At 42.1% G+C, this 27,244-nt stretch overlaps 1 protein-coding gene across 3 annotated transcripts in view; it reads right to left on the reverse strand.

Moving 5' to 3' along the window:
• Window positions 1-27,244, reverse strand: part of LOC136791942 (cytochrome P450 3A29-like) — a 62,208-nt gene that overhangs the window by 20,896 nt on the left and 14,068 nt on the right. For all 3 annotated transcript variants that reach the window (XR_010836325.1, XM_067012148.1, XM_067012147.1), the window contains exons 2-11: window positions 25,371-25,464; window positions 23,373-23,425; window positions 20,915-21,014; window positions 16,846-16,959; window positions 16,286-16,374; window positions 14,906-15,054; window positions 11,952-12,079; window positions 10,791-10,857; window positions 4,922-5,082; window positions 2,274-2,500 (exon numbers count right to left, since the gene is read on the reverse strand). Coding sequence is in view for 2 of the 3 variants with exons in the window: in XM_067012148.1 (XP_066868249.1) it covers window positions 2,274-2,500; window positions 4,922-5,082; window positions 10,791-10,857; window positions 11,952-12,079; window positions 14,906-15,054; window positions 16,286-16,374; window positions 16,846-16,959; window positions 20,915-21,014; window positions 23,373-23,425; window positions 25,371-25,464 (1,182 nt within the window). In the remaining variant the exon portion in view is untranslated. The remainder of the gene's footprint in view (window positions 1-2,273; window positions 2,501-4,921; window positions 5,083-10,790; window positions 10,858-11,951; window positions 12,080-14,905; window positions 15,055-16,285; window positions 16,375-16,845; window positions 16,960-20,914; window positions 21,015-23,372; window positions 23,426-25,370; window positions 25,465-27,244) is intronic.

Consider the following 27,244-nt stretch of genomic DNA (forward strand, 5'->3'; position numbering starts at 1 on the left):
TTAAAATTGTCATTTCCTCCTTGCATCCCCTTCCTTCCCGTCCCTTTGTGTCTGTCTGTCTGTCTCTCTCCCCTACAGCACAGAATGCTTAGGTCACATTTACATAACTATATGACGCTACTGTAGAAGAACCACTGATGTCCTTGTCTATCTGTTCCACTAGCCTATAAATTCCTTGATGGTTAGACCTCTGTTCCATTCAAATTTGACTCCTCAGTATTTGAATATATTAAGGAAAAATATGGAATTGTGGAAAGTGATAATAGCATTGCGATTATGTATATTTTAAAGACTGCCTACTTTGCAAAACATTTTGGAATATTTACAGACACTGTGACTTCAAATAATACGGGAAGATGGAGGAGGGTAGCAGTAGCATGTGGGTGGAGCAGAGACACGGGGTGGTTGTCGGGCAGGGAATGGGCACATATAGATACGTTAAAAGTATTTCACAGGGGCTTCCCTGGTGGCGCAGTGGTTGAGAGTCCGCCTGCCGATGCAGGGGACGCGGGTTCGTGCCCTGGTCCGGGAAGATCCCACGTGCCGCGGGGCGGCTGGGCCCGTGAGCCATGGCCGCTGAGCCTGCGCGTCTGGAGCCTGCGCTCCGCAACGGGGAGAGGCCACAACAGTGAGAGGCCCGCGTACCGCAAAAAAAAAAAAAGTCTTTCACAGACTAGTGCCTATAGAATACACTTGTGTATGTGTCAAAAATCCTCCATGATCGGCTTTTTTGTAAACCTTTGGATTTCTCACCGCCTGGCCGAGTCCCTGACATGCAGGGGAGCCCTAACTCTCTGCTTGACGACTGAATGAATCAACAACGAACTGGGAGATTAGGGTTGACATAAATACACTGCCGTGTGTGAAGTAGACGGCTAGCGGCAACCTGCGGTACTGCACAGGGAGCCCAGCTCGTGCTCTGTGGTGACCTAGAGGGGCGGGGTGGGGGGAGATGAGGGGGAGGTCCAAGAGGGAGGGGGTATAAGTATACATACAGCGGATTCACTTTGCTGCACAGCAGAAACTAACACAGCATTGCAAAGCAGCTAGACTCCAGTAAAAAATAAATAAATGACGTGAACCCAAATGAACAACAGCAACAGCAAAAAAGAAATAAGTGAGTGGTCTCTGGTTTTAGGTTCGTGAAGCTGCAGGAGAGGGAGCTACTGAGCTTCAGGGAGACACGAGGTTCCCTGGACCAGAAAAACAGAGGACTTGGTCCACCTTGACTTCCTGTTGCAAGAAGCGCTGCGTGTAGATGTTACGCACTCAGGACACTAGGGCGAACAAGACAAAGTCCTTGCCATCGGGGAGCTGATAGTCGGGGGCTCATAAAAGTCGAGATCCCGGCTAGGGCCCTAAAATATTCACCCCCAATTTTGCTCACTGTAGAGTAAGTGGGAAAGCATCAACTCTTTCCAGAGTCCAATCTGTACCGAAGCCAGACCTTGATGCTGAATTCCCAAAAGGGGATGCTCGACCTCTCCAAGGAGGAAGTGTCAGACATGTAGAGAGCAGAGGACCTCTCTGTGGAAGGTCACCAAGTACTGAGGTAGGAGGGAGCTGACCCAGGTGTGCAGCCCCAGACAGAACCAGGGCACCTGTGTGCACCTCCGTCCTCAGTGAGGCTGCCTGAACCACCAGGGATGAGACCCCTGGTTCCCCAGCCTGCAAACTCACAGTAATGCTAGAGGAAATGTAGCCAGTGTTTCAAGAAATGGAAACGTGGGAACATTACTGATGAATTCAAAGAGCTAAGGAGAACAGACAGAAAAACTTAAAGGAAATAAAAAGCCTCTACACCTAAAATAAGATAGTGGTTAGGTAAATTATGGCATATGCATATAATCACTCATATATATTATATAGATAGATAGATAGATACACACACGAATTCACATAGAATGTTGTTTACAGTCAACTGTTAACTCAAGTAAGCAGTTCAAAACCAAATTAAATATACTACCATTCTAGTTTAAAAAAATCTATATATGCATAGACAAATGTCCATGCGGACACACATCACATTATCAATGAGGTTTATCCTAAGGTATTAGGAATGTAGACAGCTACAATTCTCTTTTCTAGTCCACAGTCTGTAAAATTGGATTCGAACAATGATCACTCTTATATTAAGAAAGAAACGTCAAACAATAAAAAGATGCACAAATAAATGACTGTACAGTCACTCATTTGTCTCCTACAGCGAGAGGCGTCTCATACGCTGGAACCACTCTGGATCAGAGGGGGTTCCCTCCCCCGGGTTCTCCTACCTTTCGGGACGGAACTCCTCAGGCTCTGGCCAGTGTTCCGGATCTCTGTGAATAATGAAGATTGGCACCATCACCACTGTCCCTTTGGGAATGAACACCCCGTGGATTTCCACGTCCTTCTTGCAGACCCTCTCGAGTCTAGCGGTGAGCGGGAATAACCTGAGAGATTCATTCATCACCATGTCTAGATACTCCAGCCGTTCCAGGGACTCGTAGGTGGGAGGCGCCTGGAAGAAAGAAATCGATTCTGATAAGTTGAGACTGGGAATCAAACGTCAACTCAGTCTACACAGTCCTATTGAAATGGCAGGAGCTCCAGGGAATAATTTCAGCTGGCAGAGGACCTCAGCATTTATAGACGTTTTAGTATCTGTCATGTGCTGTGACCCGCTCAGTGGCCCGCAGAGGTGTGTGGAGGGGTTATGACTATGGGAGATGTTAGGACACGGCCCGAAGCAGGGCCTGAGATCCCGCACGTTATTACCTAGTGTATTTTCTTTCTCACGAGAACAAACGTGACCAAGAGACTATGACCCCGAGTCTCAAGTGAAATGTGCCAAAGTCACTGTTTCCTTTCGAAAGAGAGGCCACACACCTGCACCAAGGGAAGAGATGTATAAAAGAGCAAATCCTCTATTCAACATAAAATTTTTACTTGAGAAATCTCGTTTACTAATTCTTTTGCCTATACCTATAAAATCTGAAAATACTTTATGACATTAAAACTCTATAAATCATGTGGGGAGAAACGAGTTCCTTTCTAAACCAAATACAGAAACAAAGAGCAAGATTGGGTGCTACCAGGAACACAATCTCAGATCCAGGGAAAGTGACAAGAGGGTGAGAACCGTACCCTCAGCCACAGCCTCTGCTGCTGAAACCGTCTCCTATTGTCCCTTCGGGGTGACTGTAAGGTCCGAAGGTCGAAACTAGCCACTCCAGCCCCAGAGGCCAGCTCTCCTCACACCACAAAGAGTTCCACTTTTGGCAGAGATCTGAGGCCAGTGGGGGTGACACGTGGCTGTCACGAGGGGTTATATTGAAGGGGCAACAGTGCGGAGGGTAAGAGTTGGCTCAGGAGACAGACACCCCGGCACACAGGCTGGCGTTTTCACCACTAGGTACACGACTAGTATGTGAAAGTATTTCATCTCTGTCGCTCAGGTTTCTGCAATGTTACACGGAGACACTTAGAGTTGACACTTCACAGGCTTGTGTGGCAGAGACACTCCCTGCTCACCCAGTACCCCTGTACTCCCTGTATTTCCCAGCCCACCTGAAGTTACAGGAAACCAGCTCTGCCAATGGGCTGTGACCTGAGGCCGTTACGTCAGTTCGGGGACAGATCATTTGAAAAGCCAGTGAGCAACGCTCGAGTCCCTTATTCCCCAGACGACGGGAAGCCCTCATGCTGCAGGTAAGGCAGCTACGGGAAGTGGAGCCTCTCGGCCTGTATCCCCGAGTAACGCCGCGGAGCGGAGCTGCCCGCTCTCAGCCTCCGCTAACAAGCCATGCTGGCCATGTAGACGTGGGTTAGAAGTACACCTCTGCTCTGTAAAGCCACTGAGATTTGAGGGCTAACCTGTTACTGAGGCATAACCCAGCTCTCCTGACTTACACAGAACTTCATGAAGGTTAGATTCATTTATAACTAGAAAGTACTTAGATAGACGTATATCGTAAGAAGCAAATGTTGGCCAATACTGTTCTTGTCGTTGTATTCGTATAAAAGAGGAAGAAGACAATGCTTTAGCAATTCTCTCTTGCCTGGTGACCATCTTATTACAGTGAAAACAATTTCAATATGTGGTTTACCAGAGAAGACAGATCATCTCCAACTTAGGTAGGCACTAGGATCTATCCTTACCTTGTATTTGAAGGACCCAGGACTCTGAAAGGTGATAAAACTCGTCTAAAACCACAGCCAGGACTCAAACTCACGTCCTCCGTTTCCTGCTTTAAGCCCTTTGTTGTTACAAGGCTCCTCCTAGTCAGCAAGCTACCCAGGGCAGTTGACTGAACGAATGGTCCCAGTTCTCCAGCCCTTCCTGGGTCCATGCCCTTTGGCATCTAACCCAGTGGCGCCCCCCATTCTGACTCTGGGGTTGGGCAGCTGGTTTGCTTTACACCAGTGGAAGTTTGGCTCAGTGTGATGCTAGGAGAGTTTTGAAAATCACCCACATGATTGGGCTTCCTGCTCGTGCCATCTACCATTGGCCTGAGAAGCAGACACGTGGAGACTGAGAGGCAGGGGAAGCAAGTGTGGAGTTGAGTCAGCCTAGCCAGCCTAGATCAGCCAACACCCAGAAGCAAGCAAGTCCAGCCAATATCAGCAGATAGCTATGCGGACACTAGAGCAATCGATGCTTACTGTTAGATGCCACTGAGGTTTTGTGATTTTTATGGGGCATTATTGTGATAACTGATATGCCAGGACCAGCACTTGTGTCAAACTACTTATATTTCTGTGAGTAGTACACATTACCCATGTTTTCCCCCTTTGTGTTTGACTCTTGAGATCCTTCCTAAATAGCACAAGTGAAAATTTTGATACTTAGGCTTTTTGCAAAAATCTCCTGAGAAGTGGCAAGGAGACATTCGTGCTAAGGCTTCACTTTCCCCCTCCCTCTCCGGGTATCATCACTCACCTTACTGGGGAGAACTGCATCAATCTCCTCCTGCAGCTTCTGCTGGACGTCGGGGTGAGTGGCCAATTTATAGAAAAGGAAGGAAAGAGCCTCAGTAGTGGGCTCATAGCCACCAAACATAAAGATAATACCTTGGGCCACCATTTCTGGGTCAGACAGAGCTAAAAGGGGAGGAGAGACATTGTAGGGAAAGCATGTCAATGTAAAACGTCACAGGTTACAGGATGAGAAATCCAAATGAGACTCCCAAATCCCTAGGGAAAAAAATGTAAAAGGCATTCAGAGCAAAACTGGGAGTGGTTTGCACTCTCATGTCTGTTTTACAGAGCCAGAAACAGGCCAAACTTTTCTTAATCCCGTTTCTCCTCAAGGTCTGTACTATACTTGGCCCTCGGCTCCTGGCTATGCCACACTTTCCACCAACACAGCTGAGTAATTTCAAGTGATAGCGTTTCTGTCTAACACACAGAGCATTATCAGTATGTCCCTTGCAGAATCCTAAATGCACTTTAGCTAGAAACAGTATGGAGTAGCCATGTTTTTCCTTTAAAAAAATTATATTAGTCTAGCTAAAGTATAACATGAATATTTTTGAGAAAGTTTGCAATACGAAGGCTATACTGTAGGGAAAATTAATAGAAGACTTGGGGCACAAGTCTTCAAATGGATGATCACAGATATACAGAAACTACAGGAAAAATAAAACAAAGCTAGAAGAGTGCTGATTGATCCTAGTCCAATCAATGGCATTAAAATAGCAGAAGAAAGAATGTGTCCTTAGAAGGGCATTGGCCAGCACACAATATAGAAAAATAGGATGCAGGGAGTGGAATTAGCAACGCTTATTCAATCATGGCCTGAATGTCATCTTCCTCAGTACCCGCCCCCTCTCTTCGCTCTCCTTTGTGCTCAGCAAACAGCCCTCGTGGTTATAAATTGGCATGGGGGGCTTCCCTGGTGGCGCAGTGGTTGAGAGTCCGCCTGCGGATGCGGGTGACAAGGGTTCGTGCCCCGGTCCGGGAGGATCCCACGTGCCGCGGAGCGGCTGGGCCCGTGAGCTGTGGCCGCTGAGCCTGCGCGTCCGGAGCCTGTGCCCCAAAACGGGAGAGGCCACAACAGTGTGAGACCCGCGTACCGCAAAAAATAAAAACAAACAGGTTCTTGTATTCACATAAATTGGCATGGTCGGGCGCCAATCGATTTGATGGGACTATACCAGATACTTAGAGCACTCAGGTCAACATGGTACCTGCCCAGTCATGTCATTCACAGCTAAAACAATCCAAAATGAGTGGAAGAAAGATCTACAGAGTTCTGATTTCCCCATGATGATTTCTGTGAAGCTGTTGTGGGTAAATTCAACTATCAAATTCTTTCCCCCACTTAGCCTAAACCCTAGGATACTAAAAGTTTAGAGCTGTCCTGTCTAATATGTGGCTATTTAATTGAAAGTTTAATTGATTAAAATTAAGTACAGTTTAACATTTAGTTCTTCAGTGGCATTACCCATATGTTCAATAGCCACATGTCTAGTGATTACTGTATTGAAGAGTGCAGATATAGAATATTTCCTACGGAAATTTGCATCGGACCACGTAGTTAGATAGATGTCAGATAGATAGATAGATAGATAGATAGACAGATAGATAGACAGGGACATAGTTGTGCATATATTTATAGTGGTGTGCTAGAGTCATCTCATCCCTCTCTCAAGAACCAATCTGTAAAAATCCAAGAATATTGTGAGATGGTTGGCAAACCATCGGTACCTTGAAATTAACCAAGTGGGAGTATTCATATCATGGAAATAAACTACAAACCAGGGCATTCTTGTTTTAAAGAGACGTTCTATTTACATCACTGGTTATGAGTAGATATAGAAATACTTGGGGCTTCCCTGGTGGCACAATGGTTAAGAGTCCACCTGTCAATTCAGGGGACATGGGTTCAAGCCCTGGTCTGGGAAGATCCCACATGCTGCAGAGCAACTAAGTCCATGCGCCACAACTACTGAGCCTGCACTCTGGAGCCCGCGTGCCGCAACTACTGAGCCCCTGCCACAACTACTGAAGCCTGTGCACCTAGACCCCATGCTCCGCAACAAGAGAAGCCACCGCAATGAGAAGCCCGTGTACCACAATGAAGAGTAGCCCCCGCTCGCTACAACTAGAGAAAGCCCGGGTGCAGCAACAAAGACCCAACGTGGCCAAAAATAAATAAATAAAATAAATAAATTTTAAAAACCAAACAAACATAAAAAAGAAATACTTATGTTGATCAGTCTTGTGTAAATATATTTGATGATATGTTTGATGGTCTTATCTTTGTCCACCAAAAGGATGTAGAAGCAAAGAAACCATAGTAGAAATGAACACTCCTAGATGCCAGGTTTTGATTTCTAAATACCATTTCTCACTAAAGGAAACCAGAGCTCCTTTCAGGGCTAGTCAAGGGAAACAGAATAGATACCTGAAACGTCTTGCATCAGAATAGAGACACAGATGTAGAGAACGGACATGTGGACACAGGGGGAAAGGGGAGGGTGGGACAAATTGGGAGATTAGGTTTGACATAAATACATTACCATATGTAAAATAGATAGCTAGTGGGATCCTGTGGTATAGCAGAGGGAGCTCAGCTCGGTGCTCTGTGATGACCTAGTTGGGTGGGATGGCAGGGGATGGGAGGGAGGTCCAAGAGGGAACAGATATATGTATACATATAGCTGATTCACTTCATTGTACAGCAGAAACTGACACAATATTGTAAAGCAACTATACTCCAATAAAAAAAAAGAAAGCAAGAAAGTTCTCAGAAAATGATACTCTACATACTATAATGGTGGATACATGTCATTGTACATTTGTCAAAACCCATAGAAAGGACAACACCAAGAATGAACCCTAATGTAAACTATGGACTTTTGGTGGTAATGATATGTCAATGTAGGTTCATTGACTGTAACAATTGTACTTTGATGTGATCTTTTGATAGTGGAAGAGGCTGTGTGTAGGTGGGGGGAGGATGTATGTTAGAAATCTCTGTACTTTCCCCTCAATTTTGCTGTGAAACAAACTGCTCAAAAAATCGTCTATCGAAAAAAATTTTATTTTTTATTTAAGAATAAAAAAAGAAATAAAAAAGGATACAGGAGCCGATGTAAAAGGGGTCTAGTGGACAAACCTGAGAGAATTTTAGAATCAAAGTTAAAAATGATATGAGAATACACTAATGATGAAAAATATGAAAGTGAAATTAAGAAAACACTCCCATTTACCACTGCAACAAAAAGAATAAAATATCTAGGAATAAACCTACCTAAGGAGACAAAAGACCTGTATGCAGAAAATTATAAGACACTGATGAAAGAAATTAAACATGATACAAATAGATGGAGAGATATATCATGTTCTTGGATTGGAAGAATCGATGTTGTGAAAGTGACTATACTACCCAAAGCAATCTACAGATTTAATGCAATCCCTATCAAACTACCACTGGCATTTTTCACAGAACTAGAACAAAAAATTTCACAATTTGTATGGAGACACAAAAGACCCCAAATAGCCAAAGCAATCTTGAGAACGAGAAATGGAGCTGGAGGAATCAGGCTCCCTGACTTCAGACTATACTACAAAGCTACATTAATCAAGACAGTATGGTACTGGCACAAAAACAGAAACATAGATCAATGGAACAGGATAGAAAGCCCAGAGATAAACCCACACACATATGGTCACCTTATCTTTGGTAAAGGAGGCAAGAATACACAATGGAGAAAAGACAGCCTCTTCAATAAGTGGTGCTGGGAAAACTGGACAGGTACATGTAAAAGTATGAAATTAGAACACTCCCTAACACCATACACAAAAATAAACTCAAAATGGATTAAAGACCTAAATGTAAGGCCAGACACTATCAAACTCTTAGAGGAAAACATAGGCAGAACACTTTATGACATCAATCACAGCAAGATCCTTTTTGAACCACCTCCTAGAGAAATGGAAATTAAAAAAAAAAATAAACAAATGGAAGCTAATAACACTTAAAAGCTTTTGCACAGCAAAGGAAACCATAAACAAGACAAAAAGACAACCCTCAGAATGGGAGAAAATATTTTCAAAAACCTCCAAAATTTACAAGCAGCTCATGCAGCTCAATGTCAAAAAACAAACAACCCAATCCAAAAATGGGCAGAAGGCCTAAATAGACATTTCTCCAAAGAAGATATACAGAACATGAAAGAATGCTCAACAGCATTAATCATTAGAGAAATGCAAATCAAAACTACAATGAGATATCATCTCACACGGGTTAGAATGGCCATCATCAAAAAATCTAGAAACAATAAATGCTGGAGAGGGTGTGGAGAAAAGGGAACCCTCTTGCACTGTTGGTGGGAATGTAAATTGATACAGCCACTATGGAGAACAGTATGGAGGTTCCTTAAAAAACTAAAAATAGAACTACCATACGACCCAGTTGGGCATATACCCTGAGAAAATCAGAATTCAAGAAGAGTCATGTACCAAAATGCTCATTGCAGCTCTATTTACAATAGCCAGGACATGGAAGCAACTTAACTGTCCATCAACAGATGAATAGATAAAGAAGATGTGGCACATATATACAATGGAATACTACTCAGCCATAAAAAGAAACAAAATTGAGTTATCTGTAGTGAGGTGGATGGACCTAGAGTCTGTCATACAGAGTGAAGTAAGTCAGAAAGAGAAAAACAAATACCGTATGCTAACACATATATATGGAATCTAAAAAAAAATGGTTCTGAAGAACCTAGGGGCAGGACAGGAATAAAGATGCAGATGTAGACAATGGACCTGAGGACACGGGGAGTGGGAAGGGTGAGCTGGGACGAAGTGAGAGAGTGGCATGGACTTATACACACTATCAAATGTAAAATAGATAGCTAGTGGGAAGCAGTCGCATAGCACAGGGAGATCAGCCCGGTGCTTTGTGACCACCTAGAGAGGTGGGATAGAGAGGGTGGGAGGGAGGGAGATGCAAGAGGAAAGAGATATGGGAACATTATGTATATGTATAACTCATTCACTTTGTTATAAAGCAGATACTAACACACCATTGTAAAGCAATTATACTCCAATAAAGATGTTAAAAAATGATATGAGAGTAAATTATGCATGAGAATGTACTGATATAGATAAATAAATAAATGATGGGGGAGAATGGAAAGCTCTCCCTTAAAATAGAACATCAACTGATAAATACAGAAGAATGATGAAATTACAAATGCATTTTGCAAACATCACAGTAATGAAGTTTTCAGTCAAAAACTCTCCATGGATGGTAAAACTAGTGGGTGACAACCTGAAGAGAAACAGTATATTTCCAGTCTCAAAGGCTTCCCCCATAAGGTGCTTGTTAATGACAAAGGAAAAAATTGAGCTTTACAGTAGACTAAGCTAGTGAACACAACTTTAGCCAGGCGTTCCAAGTTAAGGCCATCAACGCTGGGGCAATGTGCCTCCTGATGGGATGAAGCCTTGATGCAAATTTCCAGGCAGAGGCTCTGACTCACCGGGTCCGGAGGAGCCTGAGAATTGACATTGGAAACAAGCTCCCCGGAGGTTCGGCTGTAGGTGATCCACAGACCATGATTGACCGATGGGCATGACATCCTTGTTACACTTGCCCTTCGAGCTCTGAACAAGGTTGTGCCTGTGTACTTCTAGAAAGTACCTCTGGCTATCATCTCTATCTGACCGTGTGCCTTCCTTCAGCTTGGCAGAAATCCGCAGCTGCCTGGAAAACTTCCTGCACGTTTTCAGAACCAGCCCCTAGCCCTGCGCCTCCCCGCAGCGGCCCCTCGTAAGCTCTCCCTGATTACCTTTACGGGTGTCCACATCTTTGGAATTCTGAGAGTCAATCATCAGCTGAAGAAGATCCACTCGGTGCTAGAAGCAGAAAGAGACATTTCAGTGACTGAAAGTCACCGGTGAAGTCAGAAATAAATCAGGAGTGCATATCTCACATCTTTCCTGAGAATATGGCCCCTTAAAGAGCAGGAAGCTGACCAGTACTGGCTGAGGCCTCAGTGACCAAAACGTCCACCTACAAATCTTAGAGAGCATGATGTTTCCCGGAGCGAAACCCAGCCATCACGCCCAACTGCTTTTTGGTCCTCACTCTCTCTGATCTTTGGTTTCTCTGGCTTTTGAAACAGCTTCTTAACCAAAGAGTTACCTGCTCTCTCTCCTGTCATACATGTGTGCTCAGGAGAGCAAGAAGAAAAAACCTCAATCTTTTTTTCCCTCCAGCTTTAATTCTTAAGGAATGGCCACATAAATTAATACCCAGACATTTGCAGGGTTCACTGGCAGCTTTTGTAGAAGCAGCCTCAAGAGCCCCATCCTTCCAGAATGCTACACAATTTTCAGTGCTTCCCTGGGATACCCAGCCCTGTCCCCCTGACCTGCAGACCTCCTTGTGCTGGCCTCCGGGCCTCATGAGGCAAAGCTGGCTTAACCTGCTTTTGCAGCCTCATTGCCAACAGAAGACCCCTGCCCACTCCAGCCTATGAGAGGGCTCAAGTTTAACGCAGACTACACTCCACCAGGGGCCTGATGGGGCATTCTATTGGAAAATCTGCAAAATAGGAGGCTCGGATTTGAACTGATTCTTTGCCAATCTAATATTTGGTGAAATATGAGTAAAATAATTTAAAAACAGTAATTTTTATCCTTTGACAATTTATTGAAGGGAAATGGTAAAGTCTTAACAATATTTATGCAGTGATAGACTAATTGGCACACCTATTTTAAACTTAAACATTTCTCTCTGACTCATTTTCTTATCTTCTTCCCCAAAGAACTTACCCCCAAAGGTAAATTATATATTTATTTACCCCCAAAGTTTAGAACTCTTCTGCTCTAAAATCTGTAGTTCTCTACCTACCTTAAAAAATGCTGAGATGTGCATAAGTCATGTGTATACAGCTCAATAAAATACCAAAAGGTGAACACCTCATGTCACCACCACCAGATTTTACCGTTTCTTTATCTTTGAGGCGACTTTCTTTCATCCTTTTTACAGATTTTGTGATAAAGTTCACAGCATGTTTTGGAAACACAGAGAGATTTAATATTTCAAAGACTGGACGAAGGAATGGAAAAAGTGCTGTAAGGGAAGAGATAAAAGGAAAGCAGAGTAAAAATGCAAAATTTACCTGGAGCAATTATAATTTGCACTACCAATCAGAGAGTCAGAGACACCAGGGTTCTCAACCAGGATCAGTCCCTCTATGACCTTTGCTCAGACTTCCAAGCCAAGGCCTGAGCAAGGGCAAGTCCACATATAGGGGTCATCACTATAGTAGTGAGATCAGTGGTCCTCCCTCTATCTTTCGCGTGACCAGAGGAACAGGATTACATTTTGGACTTCATTGACTTTTATCTACTGAACTACCGTTTCTTTGGATAAAACAGACCATAGTCTGCTACTTCAATTAATCATGGTGTTCAAAAATATAATGGGATAGATTTAATACAGTGTATGTCTTTCAACCATAATGGAATGTAATTTGAAATCAATAATAGAAAGAAAATTGGGAAACTCACAAATGTGTGGAAATTAAACAATACACTCCTAAATAACCAATGGGTTGTAGAAGTCAAAAGGGCAATCAGGAATTACTTTGAAGTGAATAAAAATGAAGTCACAACATACCAAAACTGATGGAATGTTGCAAAAGGAGTGCTCAGAGAGATATTTATGGCTTTATTTACCTACATTTTAAAAGAACAAAAATTTCCTATCAATAACCTAATAATTTTCCACTTTAACATTCTGAAAAAGAGGAGCAAACAAAAACTAAAGCAAACAGAAGGAAGAAAATAATAAAGGTGAGAGCAGAAACTAATGAACCAGAGAATAAAAAAAACAATAGAGGAAAATCAATGAAACAAAAAGTTGATTCTTTTAAAAGACCTTTTTCGCTAGATTGACCAAGAGAAGAAGACAAAAGACAAGTTTCCAGTGTGGAAACCAGGAAGGGAGATTACCACTCACATGAAACAAATGAGAAGGACTGTAAAGGACACCATAAGCAACTCTACGCCAATGAAGAAGATAACTTAGATAAAATGGACACAAGCTACAGAAACAGATGCAAAAAAATAGACAATCTGAATAGACCTATAAGAAGTACAAAGTTTGAGTTAGTAATCAAGAAAAAACCCAACAATTTGACAAAGAAAAGCTCAGGTCCACAAGGTTTCAATGGGGAATACTACCAAATATTTAAAGAAGGATTGCAACAATTTTTCAGAAACTCTTCTAAGAAATAGAACAGGATGAAATACTTTCAAACTCATTCTATATGGCCAGTATTAATCTGATACAAAAACCAGGCAAAGATAGCATAGGAAAAGGAAACTACAGACCAACATATCTTACGAACATGGATGCACAAATCCTCAACAAACGAATCCAGCAAAATATAAAAAGAGTATACACCACAACAAAGGGGGGTTTAATTCAAGGAATGCAAGGTTGTGTAATACACAGTTTCAATAGCATAAAGAACAAAACCATATGACCATCTAAATATACAGTAAAAGCAACTGACAAAATCCAACACCCTCTATGATAATAACACTCAGCAAAAAGGAACAGAAGGGAATTTCCTCAACCTGATGAAGGCCATCTACGAAAAACCCACATATAACACCATACTTAATCATCAAAGACTGGATGATTTCCTCTAAGTTTAAGAGCAAGACAAGGAAGCTTCTCTCACCACTTCTTCTCGACATTGTACTAGAGGTCCTAGCCAGGAGAATTAGGGAAGAAAAAGAAATAAAACATATCCATATAGGAAATGAAGATGTAAACAATCTCTATCATAAGATAATGTAATCCTGTATATAGAAAATTATAAAGGTTCCACTAAAAACTTATTAGAACTAACTAACAAGTTCAGCAGGATTTCAGGATACAAGACCAATATACAAAAGTCAGTTGTATTTCTATACCTTGCAATAAGTAATCCAAAAGTGAAATGAAGAAAATAACTCCATTTATAATAATGTAAAAAACAGAATGCTTAGGAATAAGTCAACAAAAAGTGCAAAATTTCTACTGTGAAAACTGCAACATTGTTGGAATAAAGATCTAAGTAAATGAAAAACATCCCATGTTCATGTATCAGGATACATAACGTTGTCAGGATAGCGAATCTACAGATTTAACACATTCCCTATCAGAATCCTAGCTGGCTTCCTTGTAGAAATGTACAAGCTGAATTTAAAATTCATATGGAATTTCAAGGGGCCCAGAAGAGCCAAACTAATATTGGGGGAAAAAAAAAAAGGAAATAAGTTGCAGGACTCATACTTCCTGATTTCAAAACTTATACCACGAAGGTGCAATAAGCAAAGCTCTATGTCCAAGCAACATCCAAATACATCATACAGCAGTTTTCACTGTAGTCACATTGCACATTATACCACCAGTATTTATTTATGTTATAACTCAAGGTTTGTACCTTTTGACCACCTTCATTCAATTCCCCCACCACCCAAGCCCAATTCTGGTAATCAAAAATATGAAATAGTTCTTCTATGAGTTTGATTTTCTTCTTTTTGATTCAGCACTTAAGTATTTGTCTTTCTCTGTCTGACTTATTTCACTTATCATAATACCTTCAAGGTATATCCACATTATGCAAATGGCAGGATTTCCTTCCTTTGGATGGCTTAATAGAACTCCACTGCACGCGCACACACACCCCCCCACACGCACACACATATACATACCACGTTTTTTCTTCATCCATATGTCAACAGGCACTTAGGGTCTAAATATTATTGAATTGTACATTTTAAATGGGTGAATTACATGGTATATAAATTATATCTCAATATAGATATCTATAAAAGGAAGAAAGCGATGGAAGGAAGGAAGGAAGGAAATAAAGAAAAAGCAATATAGTAGTCCACGTACCTGAAAAGATAAGGAGTGGATCAAGGAAATCAAATCTTAAGAGCTTCTTAGTATGTTCCACAAAGGGATCGTGTGGGTTGCCGAGAGAATCAATCTTCACTCCAAACGCTGTGCTAGTAATCACATCCATGCTGTAGGCCCCAAAGAAGCTGCGTAGAGAGCGAAAGACGTGGGACGGTTCAAATTAGCACCTCTTCACCATCCTTGCCCAACGCATGCAACAAGAAATCCACGTAAAAGCGGATGCCCAGACAAGGCAGGTAAAGAGCCACACTCTTTCAGAACCACCTGTTGCACCAGGGAAGAGTCTATGCTACTATCGCTCACTCGTGAGGTGTGTCTGAGGTGCCAGTGATGCAGCTGGCTCTGTGCCGGGAGGGGTGGGGACACTAAGGGAAGTCAGACCCCCCCACCAAACTCAAGGCGCTCAGTCCTAGAGGGACAGGGACCCATAATCAGACAAAGCACAGCAGTGTGTTGTGACCACAGGCAATAATCGGTGTATAAGGACTGTGTCTGAGCTGAACCAAAGGTGTAAAATTAACTCATCCTGGGGGAGTCAAGAAAGGGGGACATTGATCTGGATCTTGCCTCACCACAGAACCTGTGCTCAGAGCTGATTCCTCTGCAGCACACTAGAGACCAGCAGCACCCTGTTCTGAGTTGCCAGGAACACCATCCCTCACTGTCTTACACCCCTGCTAAGGATCCTGAAAGACCCACGCTTCCTCAACTCCGGCGATCTGTGGTTGCCCAGAGGGCAGACTCGTTTCTGTAAAAGGTAAAGAGTAAAAATGTTTCTCGTTAAAAATAAGTAAATCACTCTAAAATCGACTTAGGGGATTTAACAGCTAAGTGAGCCTATGTCCCCAGGTTTTCCGGGGCCGTCCCAGTTTACTGGCTGTTCCTGCCTAGTGAAGAAAATCCCAGCTTAGACGATCAGTTCTATGGTCATCCTACCCGTAGCCTGTCCAAGGCCCTCTGTCCTGACGGAAGGGGGAGTGGTGGCAAGATTGAACATTCAGCACTGGCAGGTGTCCTCAGCCAGACTGTGCAGAGATCTAAGTTGTTCCGAGTTTCATATTGTGGTGATTGTACGTCACCCACTGCCTACCAGCACGTACCAGGCCCCTCCCCTGCCACCATTCCGTGCCATCCACACTCAAAATTGGTGCAGTCACGTTTCTTCCTTCTCTCCTGGCTGTCCTGCTTCTTCTGGTGAGCCACCTTCTTTCTGGGATGGGCGTTTGGGAGTTGTACCACCACATAGCTACTTCTGCCTGGTCACTACCGTAAGTCAGCGGCGGGCATCTGGCTCCCTGGCAGGCAGCTGGAGGGTCTCAGTGGAGCTCAGGTGCCGGCCGCCTCACCCCTACTTACTCTCTCACGGTGATGGGATTGCCTTTCTCTGCTTCCTTCTTCAGGTTCCTCACCAACACATCTCCATACGTGCTAATGATGGGGAACATCTAGACACAAAGTACAACACCACCGGAAGTTAAATGTGGAGCCTCAAGTCCTAGAAGGACCTGGCTTTCCCATGAATGGAGCGTGTGATAAGGAATCTCATAATGTCTCTTCTAGGAGGTGAAGATAAAAGGCTATTTTAGGAAGCTCGAATTTAGTAGACTCCTCCCTGGAAAAGGACTGTGATTTTATTTTCTATCTTATTCTTTTTTTTTTTTTTTTTTTTTTTTTTCAGTATGTGGGCCTCTCACTGTTGTGGCCTCTCCCGTTGCGGAGCACAGGCTCCGGACGCGCGGGCTCAGTGGCCACGGCTCACGGGCCCAGCCGCTCCGCGGCACGTGGGATCCTCCCGGACCGGGGCACGAACCCGCGTCCCCTGCACCGGCAGGTGGACTCTCAACCACTGCGCCACCAGGGAAGCCCCTCTACCTTATTCTTTAAGTTTCTAATTGCAAGTCCTCCTCTTTTCTTACCTCCTTGAGCTTTCCACTGGTGAAGGTTGGACACAGCAATGTTCGTATTTTCTTCCATTGTTCATCCTCAGCCAGCGAGATGGCATTTTTCATAACTCCCACTGGACCAAACGTCTAGAGTTGAAAAAAACACATTTTACCCTACATAAGTTTTGAAAGTCTCGACATTTTTGGAAATTGTGTTACATGTGCACCGATTATTCAACAAATATTTAGTGACTGTCTACTTGGAAGCAGGCCCTATGCTAGATGCTCAATAAATATTTATCCCAAATGCATAGCTTCCTGTGAGGGTCAAGGAGACATCCAGCCACCTGACATCATTTCCAGACTTTATATGCCAATCTTCTTTTAAATGAAATGACCCACATAGTAGGAAAACTGTTCTTCCAGAGAGATAGACAGGCATAAGACCTAGTTCATCCTCCTGGGCTGTACAAAGTACAAGGGTATTGGTGACAGATAGCCAGATAGCCTTGGCAAAGTGTATGTTGACTCAGACAAGTTCTGTCTTTACATATATCTAAAGCCTGAGCAAGTGGAAAAAGGGATGTCTTGATATGGTGATTGTTTCTAAAAACAGTGCTTAGCACTTGAAAGATTAGGAATCTATTTGCCAGTGTGAAGAAATAATGCAATTACACAAAAAACATTTTCCCCTACATTTTTTGCCCAGGATAAGAAGAAAAAAAGGTAATTTTATTTCTCAACTTGGGACTGGTCTATCAAAGCAACCTGCTTGGAAATTTCCACATTCTTCCAAAATAAAATTTTGTTTTAAAATGGGTATTTCCAACACCCATTCATGATGAAAACTCATAAACTAGGAGGAGAGGGAAACTCCCTCTACTTGATAAAGGGCATATGCCAAAAACAAAACAAAACAAAAAAACTATAGCAAAAAAAAAAAAAGTCAGCACTTTGCAAAGATCAAGTAAATAAATTGAAGTACTAATTAAAATCTCTCCATAAAATATCCCGGGCCCAAATGAGTTCATTGTTAAAATATATAAAACATTTAATGAAAAAATAACCAACCAAGGATACTTTTCCCATGAAAAGGATCCTTCAGAAATGAGGGAGAAATAAAGACATTTTTAGACAAACAAAAGCAGAAAGAATTTGTCACTACTAGAACAACCTTACAAGGAAGGTCTTCAAGCTGAAAAGACAGAACACTAACTAGTAACATGAAATCATATGAAATAATAAAACTCACTAGTAAACGTAAATATACAGTCAAATTCAGAATACAGTAATATTGTAATGGTGGTGTGCAAATCACTTATGACTCTAGGGTAAATGTTAAAAGACAAAAGAGTTTTTTAAAAGTATAGCTAAAATAATTTGTTAATAGATACACAATATAAAAAGATGTACAATTCACCCTTAATCAATTCAGGCTTGAACTATGCAGGCCCACTTACAGGTGCATTTTTTTCAATAGTAAATACTACAGTACTACGTGATCCATGATTGGTTGAATCTGTGGATATGAAACCAGGGACGGAAGGAGGAACCTCAAATACAAAGGAACCACATAACAGAGGACAGACTCTAAGTTATATGCAAATTGACTATAGGGAAGGTTAGCGCCCCAACCCCAACACTGTTCAAGGATCAACTGTAAACTACGACATCAAAAGCAAAAAATAAGTAGGGGAGGGAGAGTAAGAACATTCAGCTTTTGAATGAGAATAAATAGGCTATTATATGTATGTATAAGATATTTTCTGTAAGCTTCACTAACCAGTAAGTAAAACCTATAGTTGATAAGGAGATAAAGAGGAAGGGATCAAAGATACCACTACAAAAAAATCATGAAATGACAAAGGAGACAAGAAGAAGAGCAAAAGAAGCAACAAAGAATCTATGAATCACCTGGATTCAGAAAATGGCAACAGTAAGTCCGACCTACAATCACTTTAAATGTAGACGAACGATGAATGGATAAAGAAATGTGTGTGTGTGCGTGAATAATTATATATATAATGGAATATTATTCAGCTTTAAAAAAGAAAATCCTGCCATTTTCTACAACATGGATGAACCTTGAGGACAACACGCTCAGTGAATTAAGCCAGACACAGAAGGATAAATATCACATGATCTCACTTATGTATGGAATGTAAAAAAAACAAAAAATTCAAACTGATAGTAACATAGAGAAGAATGGTGCTTATCAGAGGCTAGTGGGAGATGGGGCAGCGGGAGGGGGAGGAGATATTGGTCAAAGGGTACAAATTTTCAGTTATCAGGTGAATAAATGGAGACCTAATTTACAGTGTGGTGACTCTAGTGAATCATACTGTAATGCACACTTGAAATTTACTGAAAGAGTAGATCTCAAACGGTCATACCACTCACACACAAAAGTAACCATGAGGGGGGATGTATGTGTTAATCAGTTTGTGGTAATCATTTCACAACATATACATATATCAAAGTATCATGTTGAGTACACCCTGAGTATATACAACTCTTTCGTCCAAAATAAATAAATAAAAAATTTTAGGTGGTGAAAGACTGTATGCTTCCCCTTAAGATCAGGAACAATGCACCATTCTTTCCCTACATTATAAGAAGTTTGAACTAGTGCAGTAAGTTCTAGCTAGTGCAGCAAGACAAGAAAAATAAATGAAAGGCATACTGATTGGAAAAGAAAGAATGTGTTCCTATTCTCAGTTGACATAATTGTCAATGTAGAAATTCTCAAGGAAATAATAAGGAAATCTCTAGAACTAATAAATGACCTGAGCGAGTTTGTAGCATATAAGATCAACACACAAAACTCAACCCCATTTCTATATAATAACAATGAATATGTGACAACACATTAGAAACACAGTACCATTTAGAATCACTCTAAAGAAAATGAAATAATTTAGGTGTAAATAAAACAAAACATGTATGAAATCTCTATGCTGAGTACTACCAACTGCTGTGAAAGGATCAAAGAAAGCCTGAATAAATTGAGAAACAATACTATATTCATAGATTCAAAGATGTGACCTAGTAAAAATATAGATTTTCCCCAAGTTGATGTAAGGGTTAATTCAATTCTTACCCAAACCTCAGCAAGTATTTTGCAAACATAGATTAGCTTATCCTAAATTTGTAGGGAAAGGCAAAGGACCTAAAATAGCTAAAACAGTTCTGAAAATAAGTAAGTGGGAGGAATATTCGACTTGCTAAGACTTACTGTGCAACTACAGTCATCAAGATTGTGTGGCACTGGGGGAGGGATAGATACATAGATCAATGAACTGAACAGAGAGTAAGAAATAGACCCACAGAAATAGGCCCTAATGATATTTGGCAATGGTGCCAAAGCTATTTAATGAAGGAAGGAGTCTTTCCACAAATGGTGGAGGAAAATGGTGGTCTTAAAACATAAGACATTTACAGGCAAAAAAACCCCAGAAAAACAAAAACCGAAAGAACTGTGACCTAAGCGTCACATGTTATACAAAAATCAACACAAAATGGATCATAGCCTTAAATGTAAAACATAATACTGTATACTATTTAGAGGAATAAGGGAGAAAAACTTTGGAATCTAGGACTAGGTAGAGGTTTCAGACTTGACATCAAAGGTACAACCCATAAAGGAAAAAATTGACAAAACTGGCCTCATCAAAATTTTTTAAAAAAACTTTGCTCTGCTAAAGACCCTGATAAGAGGAAAAGACAAGGTACTCACCGTGACTATAAAAGAATAGTAGGAGGGAGCCTTATGGTGATGGAACTGTTCTGTATATTGATGGAGGTACTTACACAAACCTAAATACATGATAAATTTTCATACAGCAACACACACACAAAAATGAGTGCACAAAAAACTGATTAAAACTGAATAAGCTCTGTGGATAGAATCAATGTCGATTTCCTGCTTTGATACTGTACTATAATTTTTCGAGATATTATCATTGGGAGAAGAAATATGACGAGGGTACATAACATGGGCTCTCCCTGTATTTTTTTCTTTTGAGAACATGCTGTGAATTTATAATTATTTCAAAATGAAAATTTAATAATTAATTAATTAAAAATTAAAATGCATGCCTACCCGCCGGTTTGTGAAGACAGAATAACATTCTTTCACTAGCACTGTTTTGATCATGTCTGGATCTGTGATAGCCAACACAGGCTGTCGACCATCAAAAAACCTGTGTAGGGAAAACAGAGCTGATTAAATTTAATGAGCCAGTTTCTGCAGCTGAAGCCACAACTAGAAGTCCAGATTTTCAACTAGATGTTACATAACCCCTATTCCTAGAGATCATCGTTAGAAATAACATTAAAACATGGGTTAGGTCTAGGTGGTGTGTGTATGGGTATTTCCTATACCAACTTCATAATTCTTAGGGCTTTAAAATATTTCATATCAAAACATAAGTTAGCTTAGTAAATAATTGAAGGCAAGTTAATTAACTGGAAACAAAAAAATAATTAATTACGGAGAGTCCACCCACTCTGTCATTTTTGAAGCTATATCAAAAGCATGAAAAATGCAATGAAATAACAGCTGAAACTTGTAGACACACTGATCGTAAATATGTACAATGTGTCTGCAAATGGAAGACGATTAAGAATGCTCAACAAGTGAAAGTAGGATTATGAAAAGTTTCTTTGCTCTATTTTCAAAAATACGCTTACTTTATACTTTTTTAAAGGAAATCGTATTTTAAATAACAAGGAGATATCCTTGGTAGCATCAAGGACTTGAAACAAAAGGACTGAGAGAATAAAGTAATTCAGAGGAACATGTATAAATTCATTTAAAAAATATTTTCTTTTCACTATTTATATTTATTCTTCGACATGGGTCCCAAGTGTAGGTGACATCCATCAGCAGCTAGGCAGGCCCACTTTTGACACATGTACCACACAAAGCTGACTCCTCAGATGTGCTACATCCCAGTTTGGCCTGACCTCCTGACTGTCAGGATGCCCGTTCATGGGAATGGGCCACTGGCATGAGGTTGACTCTAAGTTAATCACACTGTCTTCCGGCATTTTGTTTCCTCTATCAATCGTTTGCAATGGCTAGAACACAGTGAAAGGTTTTCTACATGTTACCTATTATTCCTCTGACTTCACACAGGAGCTTCAAATGGTTTTGTGATCACATATAAAAATGGATGAGAACTAAAACTGAGAGGGTTTAAGTGGGTGTCAAGTGCATGTAGTGTTGAAGCAGTGACAGAAGGGATTGAAGAGGCACTTAATCTGCTTTTTCATTTGATTGACCATATTTCTTGGATGATTTCCCTTCTTCCCAACATGTTTTTTCAAAAACACCTGGGTGGAGAAGGGATAGTGGTTTGGGGTGACCCTTTATACTCATGATGTCACTCCAGCCTTAGTATTTCTTACACTCTGAGTTAAAATTCAGATTCTTTGGCCCCATCCCAGATCCTCCAGCTTCAGTGTTGCTGGCGGGTGGGGCCCAAGGCTTCATTTTTTACAAGTCCTCCCAGGTGGCTCTCATTTACACCTAAGCATGAGAAACATTTTCTAAAAAGAGAACTGGGATCTACTATGAAAGAGTGACTCCATCCAGAGCTCAAAAGTACTAAATGTTGGAGGGGCATTTGGGGCTGGTCCAGTGGCAATCCAGTGCTATGTGTTTTTCCTCGCAATCACGTTGCCTTTCGGGGCCATGGCAACTCAGCAGAGCCCTATGGTTTCTGAGAACTTGATGAGAGAAGATGAAGAGGTATGGAGAGGAAGAACTTTCTCCCACTTGTTGTTGGCAAATAGTCACCACGTTACACCTCTCGTGCTGCTCTCACCAGACCTCCAGCTGCAAAAGGGACCAGCCACTGCAATCAGCTGGGGCCACTCTACAAGATCATCAAGTCCTTCAGCCCACTGGAAACACTCTGGGTTAGAAATATCCCACATCTCTTCAAAGTCAGAGGAATAGAGTAGTTAAAGCAATACCACTATACACTTCTACTGAAAAGTCTTGACTTAAAAAAAAAGCAAACTAAACTACATAAGTGCAGAGAAATTTTTTAAAAGCTGAGCAGAAATGGTTTCCTTTTCTTGTTACCTATACCCCCGAGTCCTTCTTTGAAAAGGACATATTAAATCCAAAATTTAGGTAAAGGAATTTTGGGTTTTAATTAAAAGTGAATCATGTGGGAGATGATAAAAACATACATTTGTGAGCAGATATTAGAATGTTCTGGAATAATGCACTTTATGCAATTAAAGTTGCCCCAAGAAAGGAAAAAATGGCCAAGTGGGGAAGAGCAAGGTACTGGGCATAAAGTGATGCTAGGAGTCCCTGGGCCTCAAAGTCTGGAGCAAATTGATGACCTGTGACTCTCCAGGCCTGACTCAGACTGTGGACCTGGATACCTGGCGACACCTGGGATCGTTGGTAGAACAAGCCTCCAAAGCTTTACGATAGATGGCTTCATCTCAAGAAGCTCCCGACTGAGATTGTCCTCCACACCACAGGGGGGCGCCGCATCATAACAAGTCTATGCAATGGAAGTTTCCAGAATACTCACCCCCACATTTTTCCATACTTTTTAAAACATTTATTGTCAAAATCCCAAATACCCTGCAAGAGAAAAAAATTTGGATTATTAGTTTAAATGTATTGAACTTTACCTCTAATTGGGACAAAAATGACTTGAATTGCATGATATCAGGCTTACTATTTCCCACTGGCAAATGCAAGGAAACTCTTATTCAGAGACATCTTAGGGGAAAGAAGACAAAATAGAGGAGATATTTGAAATGGAGAATTTAAAATCACTCTAATTTTCTTTGAGTATTGTAGACACTAAACACTTACCCTTGTCAATGAATACTAATTACTCCTTGTCTTTCTGAGGGTTTTTGCTTGAGCACGTGTTGTCTCTAAAATCTCATAACCCTCTGAGTTAATCCTCCAGGGACAAGTGAGAAAACTGAAGCTGAGGGTGAGAGATTCCTACACACACTTTCATCCCCTAGTTAAGCAGCCTTTTCATCTATCTCATGAGCCCCCTCTAGAATTCTAGCAGAATAAGGAAGTTAAGGCGCCAGTAACCTCTTTGGGTCTAGCAGGTTTAAAAACATCTAGGGCGTGTGGTGAGTGAGAAAGTGAGTGAGTGAATGAATGAATGACAAAGTAGATCTCCTTCTAGTTTTCCAGCTCAGCACGGAAAAGATGGGGAGTTACCACAACTACGCAAAGGACAAAGGACAGTGCAATTAAAACACTTGCCCTGAGTTTTCACTTCTGTAACTTGAAAACAAACAAACAACAACAACAAAAACCTTCCTGTAGCTAAGTTTCGGCTGTGATATTTGACGGTTTAACTATGCAAAAGAAAGTCCCAGAAATGTGGGTCTTGGAGTGCATCCACTAAGGAGTTCATCCGGGAAAGGTGGAAAATAAATTATTGCTTTTTCAGAGAGAAAATAGTTCAGGAAGTTCATAGGCAGTAATGAGACAATGAAGACCTCAGTCGGGAGAATCAGGATCTGAGAAACAAGCCTTATGTCTGCAGGAAAGGAAATCTGAGCCAGAGAACAGCCTGCACACAAGGCTCTGCCCCCTGGACATACGGACGTAGCTCATGACCTTCAGTTCAGGGACCAGGCCCCGGGCAAGGCATCAGAGCTGGACTGATATCAAGGCTCGGCCAGAATTCACAGTCCACCTGTCACCTAGTACACTCTGTTCAGTTAAATTAACATTTTAATAATTTTGCCAAATCACGTCCTTTCTAGTGATTTGGCATAAGTAACTCTGCCTTGTTTTTTTTTTTTTTTGCTTCTTAACCCACAGTTCACTTAGTAGTTAAATATCTGAAGTCGAAGACAGCCACAATCTAGCCTCCGTTATACTCTCTCTCTGCTCGAACTCATGCATGAGGTGCCTCCTTTGAAGACACAGAAGTAAAACAGAAAGTTCTTGTTCCATCTCTCAAATCTCCAAAATAGTCACCGGTACAGGAGGTGGATTAGAGCATGGAAATAACTGCTGGGGTTAGCAGTTCTTGAGGGAATTCAAGTATGTGCAGGTTACTCAAATGGTGAATGCTAGGGTTGCCTCAGAAAGTGAAGTTTCCAATCAATCCAGGAGGAATTGTTTTTCAAAGGGTACCCACAGCACATGCTAGCAAAAGGAAAGTCTGACTGTAGTGTACACAGCTTAATGAGTCATGACTGGGCACCCCCTTCATGCTTTTCTCCTAAGAGGGACTGTACCTTCCTGGGCATCTGCACCTGGCAGAAAGGAAATCCTCTTCACAGTACTCACAAGATGGAACCTCAAGTCCTGTGCTGAATCAGCTAGAGAGCTGGGCTGTCTGAGGCGGCAAAACCTGAGGCTCCTAACAGCTGACCATGGAGCCATGGGGTAAACGTGGCCATGTGCTGAGTGGAGCCTATGGTGTCGTTTCTGGAAAGCGTGAAACTTCAGACCTTTCTCTTGAGAAGGGGAATTTTTATTATGGAACTCGGCTGAGATGTGCCACCATAAGAAGCAAAGCTGGAGCCCAAACGTCACGCACCGTTCGGTAGGACAGAATATTTCCAAAATAAGGCAGAGGTCTCGGCCCAGGAATCCGCAGCTTCTTAAAAAATCCGTGTGAATAAGTCCCATATCTATAAAGTGAAAAAGAAAACCAGGTCACAGGGACTGACTCAGAATTGGACAGTCCACCTAGGGAGGTAACATGTAGGTGATAAATCATAACAGCGGGGCGTCCCTGGTGGCGCAGTGGTTGGGAGTCCGCCTGCCGATGCAGGGGACGCGGGTTCGTGCCCCGGTCCGGGAGGATCCCACGTGCCGCGGAGCGGCTGGGCCCGTGAGCCACGGCCGCTGAGCCTGTGCGTCCGGAGCCTGTGCTCCGCAACGGGAGAGGCCACGGCAGTGAGAGGCCCGCGTACCGCAAAAAACAAAGAATGATAATAACAGCGATTCCAAAAGTGATATTACATTCACTCATCACCTCCTTTCCCACCTGCACTGTAGACCCACAAAAAGTAATGATGATTAGATAAAAGCAGCTGAAGTCTCCACGGTCCCAATCCTAGAATGAATACTTGATAAATGTTTCCAATTTGAGTGTTCCTGAGAAGTTGAAGCAGGAATCTTCCAGGGAATTAATCATGTTTATTAGTTACTTGACTCTTCCATGGTTTGGAGATTCTCATTCTAGGTAGAAGGGGAAAAGGTTTTTTTTTGGTAGTACCCAAAGCTTTAGCAACTTCCGGTCCATTAACTTGGATCTTCAAAACAGACAAGGAAAGGGAGACCTGATTAGCACCCCAAGTCCAAGATTACAGAGGAGACAAGCCTGGACAGTTACTCACATATAGAGAAGCACCAGGATAGTAACCAGGAGGACACAGGTTTCCGTGGAAAAGCTCGGGATTAGGTCCATGGCCACTTTCCTCTGAGTTTCCCTCCTCTGAGTTTCCTTTCAGCTGTGTGCGCTATTCTTTGCAGGCCTCTGAGTGTGGAGTTTCCCTTCCTCGCCAGTGGAGATTCAGTGAGGCTGGAAGGTTTATGTCCTGGGAAGGGGGTGGAGCTGGAGCTGCAGCCAATAGAAGGGCCACCTGTGCTCCACCTGCACGAGCCCTCTCTTGCCTTGATGGTTGGCAAAGCATCGCGGACAGTCCAGTTTGACCTCCCCTGAGTTTATATCGGTGACAATTCAATATCAACTCCATCACTGTTATCAGTAAGCCCAACCATTACAGAAACTCACATAAAGCCACTGACCATATCTCCTCTAAACTACCCTTGTCTCCATAACTGCCCACACTTTAAAATACCTGAAATTCTTCCAACAAGCTAGGTCCACAGATCTTTGCCCATGCAGTTTCCTCTGCCTAGAAATGTCCTTGTTTCCTCTATAAGTCTCCTGTTCATCCTTCAAATCCCAGCTCAGACAGAACCCACTGTTTTAGAGACTTTCCTAACCAACTTCCTTGAACAGGTATAACCTCTTCTTCCTCTGGCAAACTTCTGTCCTCCGCACACAATTCTAATATGTCCGTCGCCATCGTTGGATTCCTTACCTAGTTCCCCCACCAGACTGAGAGCTTGTGCACAGCCTGGGTATTCGTCACGTCATGTCCCTGGAACCAAGACAGTGCTTTCTGGCAAGTGGGGATGAGAAAGTTTGGTGGACTTGAGCTGATGGAGGTAAGATCACTGGGCCACCCTATGTCCTTTTCAAGTGGCTCTTTGGTGACCACACCATCTTCCTGGATTGTTAATACAACAAGAGGGCCTGGCTGCACCTCGGCCACCATCCGTGAACATTCAGCATGATCCATCAGGGTTCTGTTGACAAGAGGGCCCCTGAGGGAGAGACGGGATATGGAGGGGATGGGGATGGTGCACTAAGGAGTATAGATTCAGGCTGATTCCTGT

The sequence above is a fragment of the Kogia breviceps genome, chromosome 14, assembly GCF_026419965.1.
Source record: "Kogia breviceps isolate mKogBre1 chromosome 14, mKogBre1 haplotype 1, whole genome shotgun sequence".
In the NCBI taxonomy this organism is placed as follows: domain Eukaryota; kingdom Metazoa; phylum Chordata; class Mammalia; order Artiodactyla; family Physeteridae; genus Kogia; species Kogia breviceps.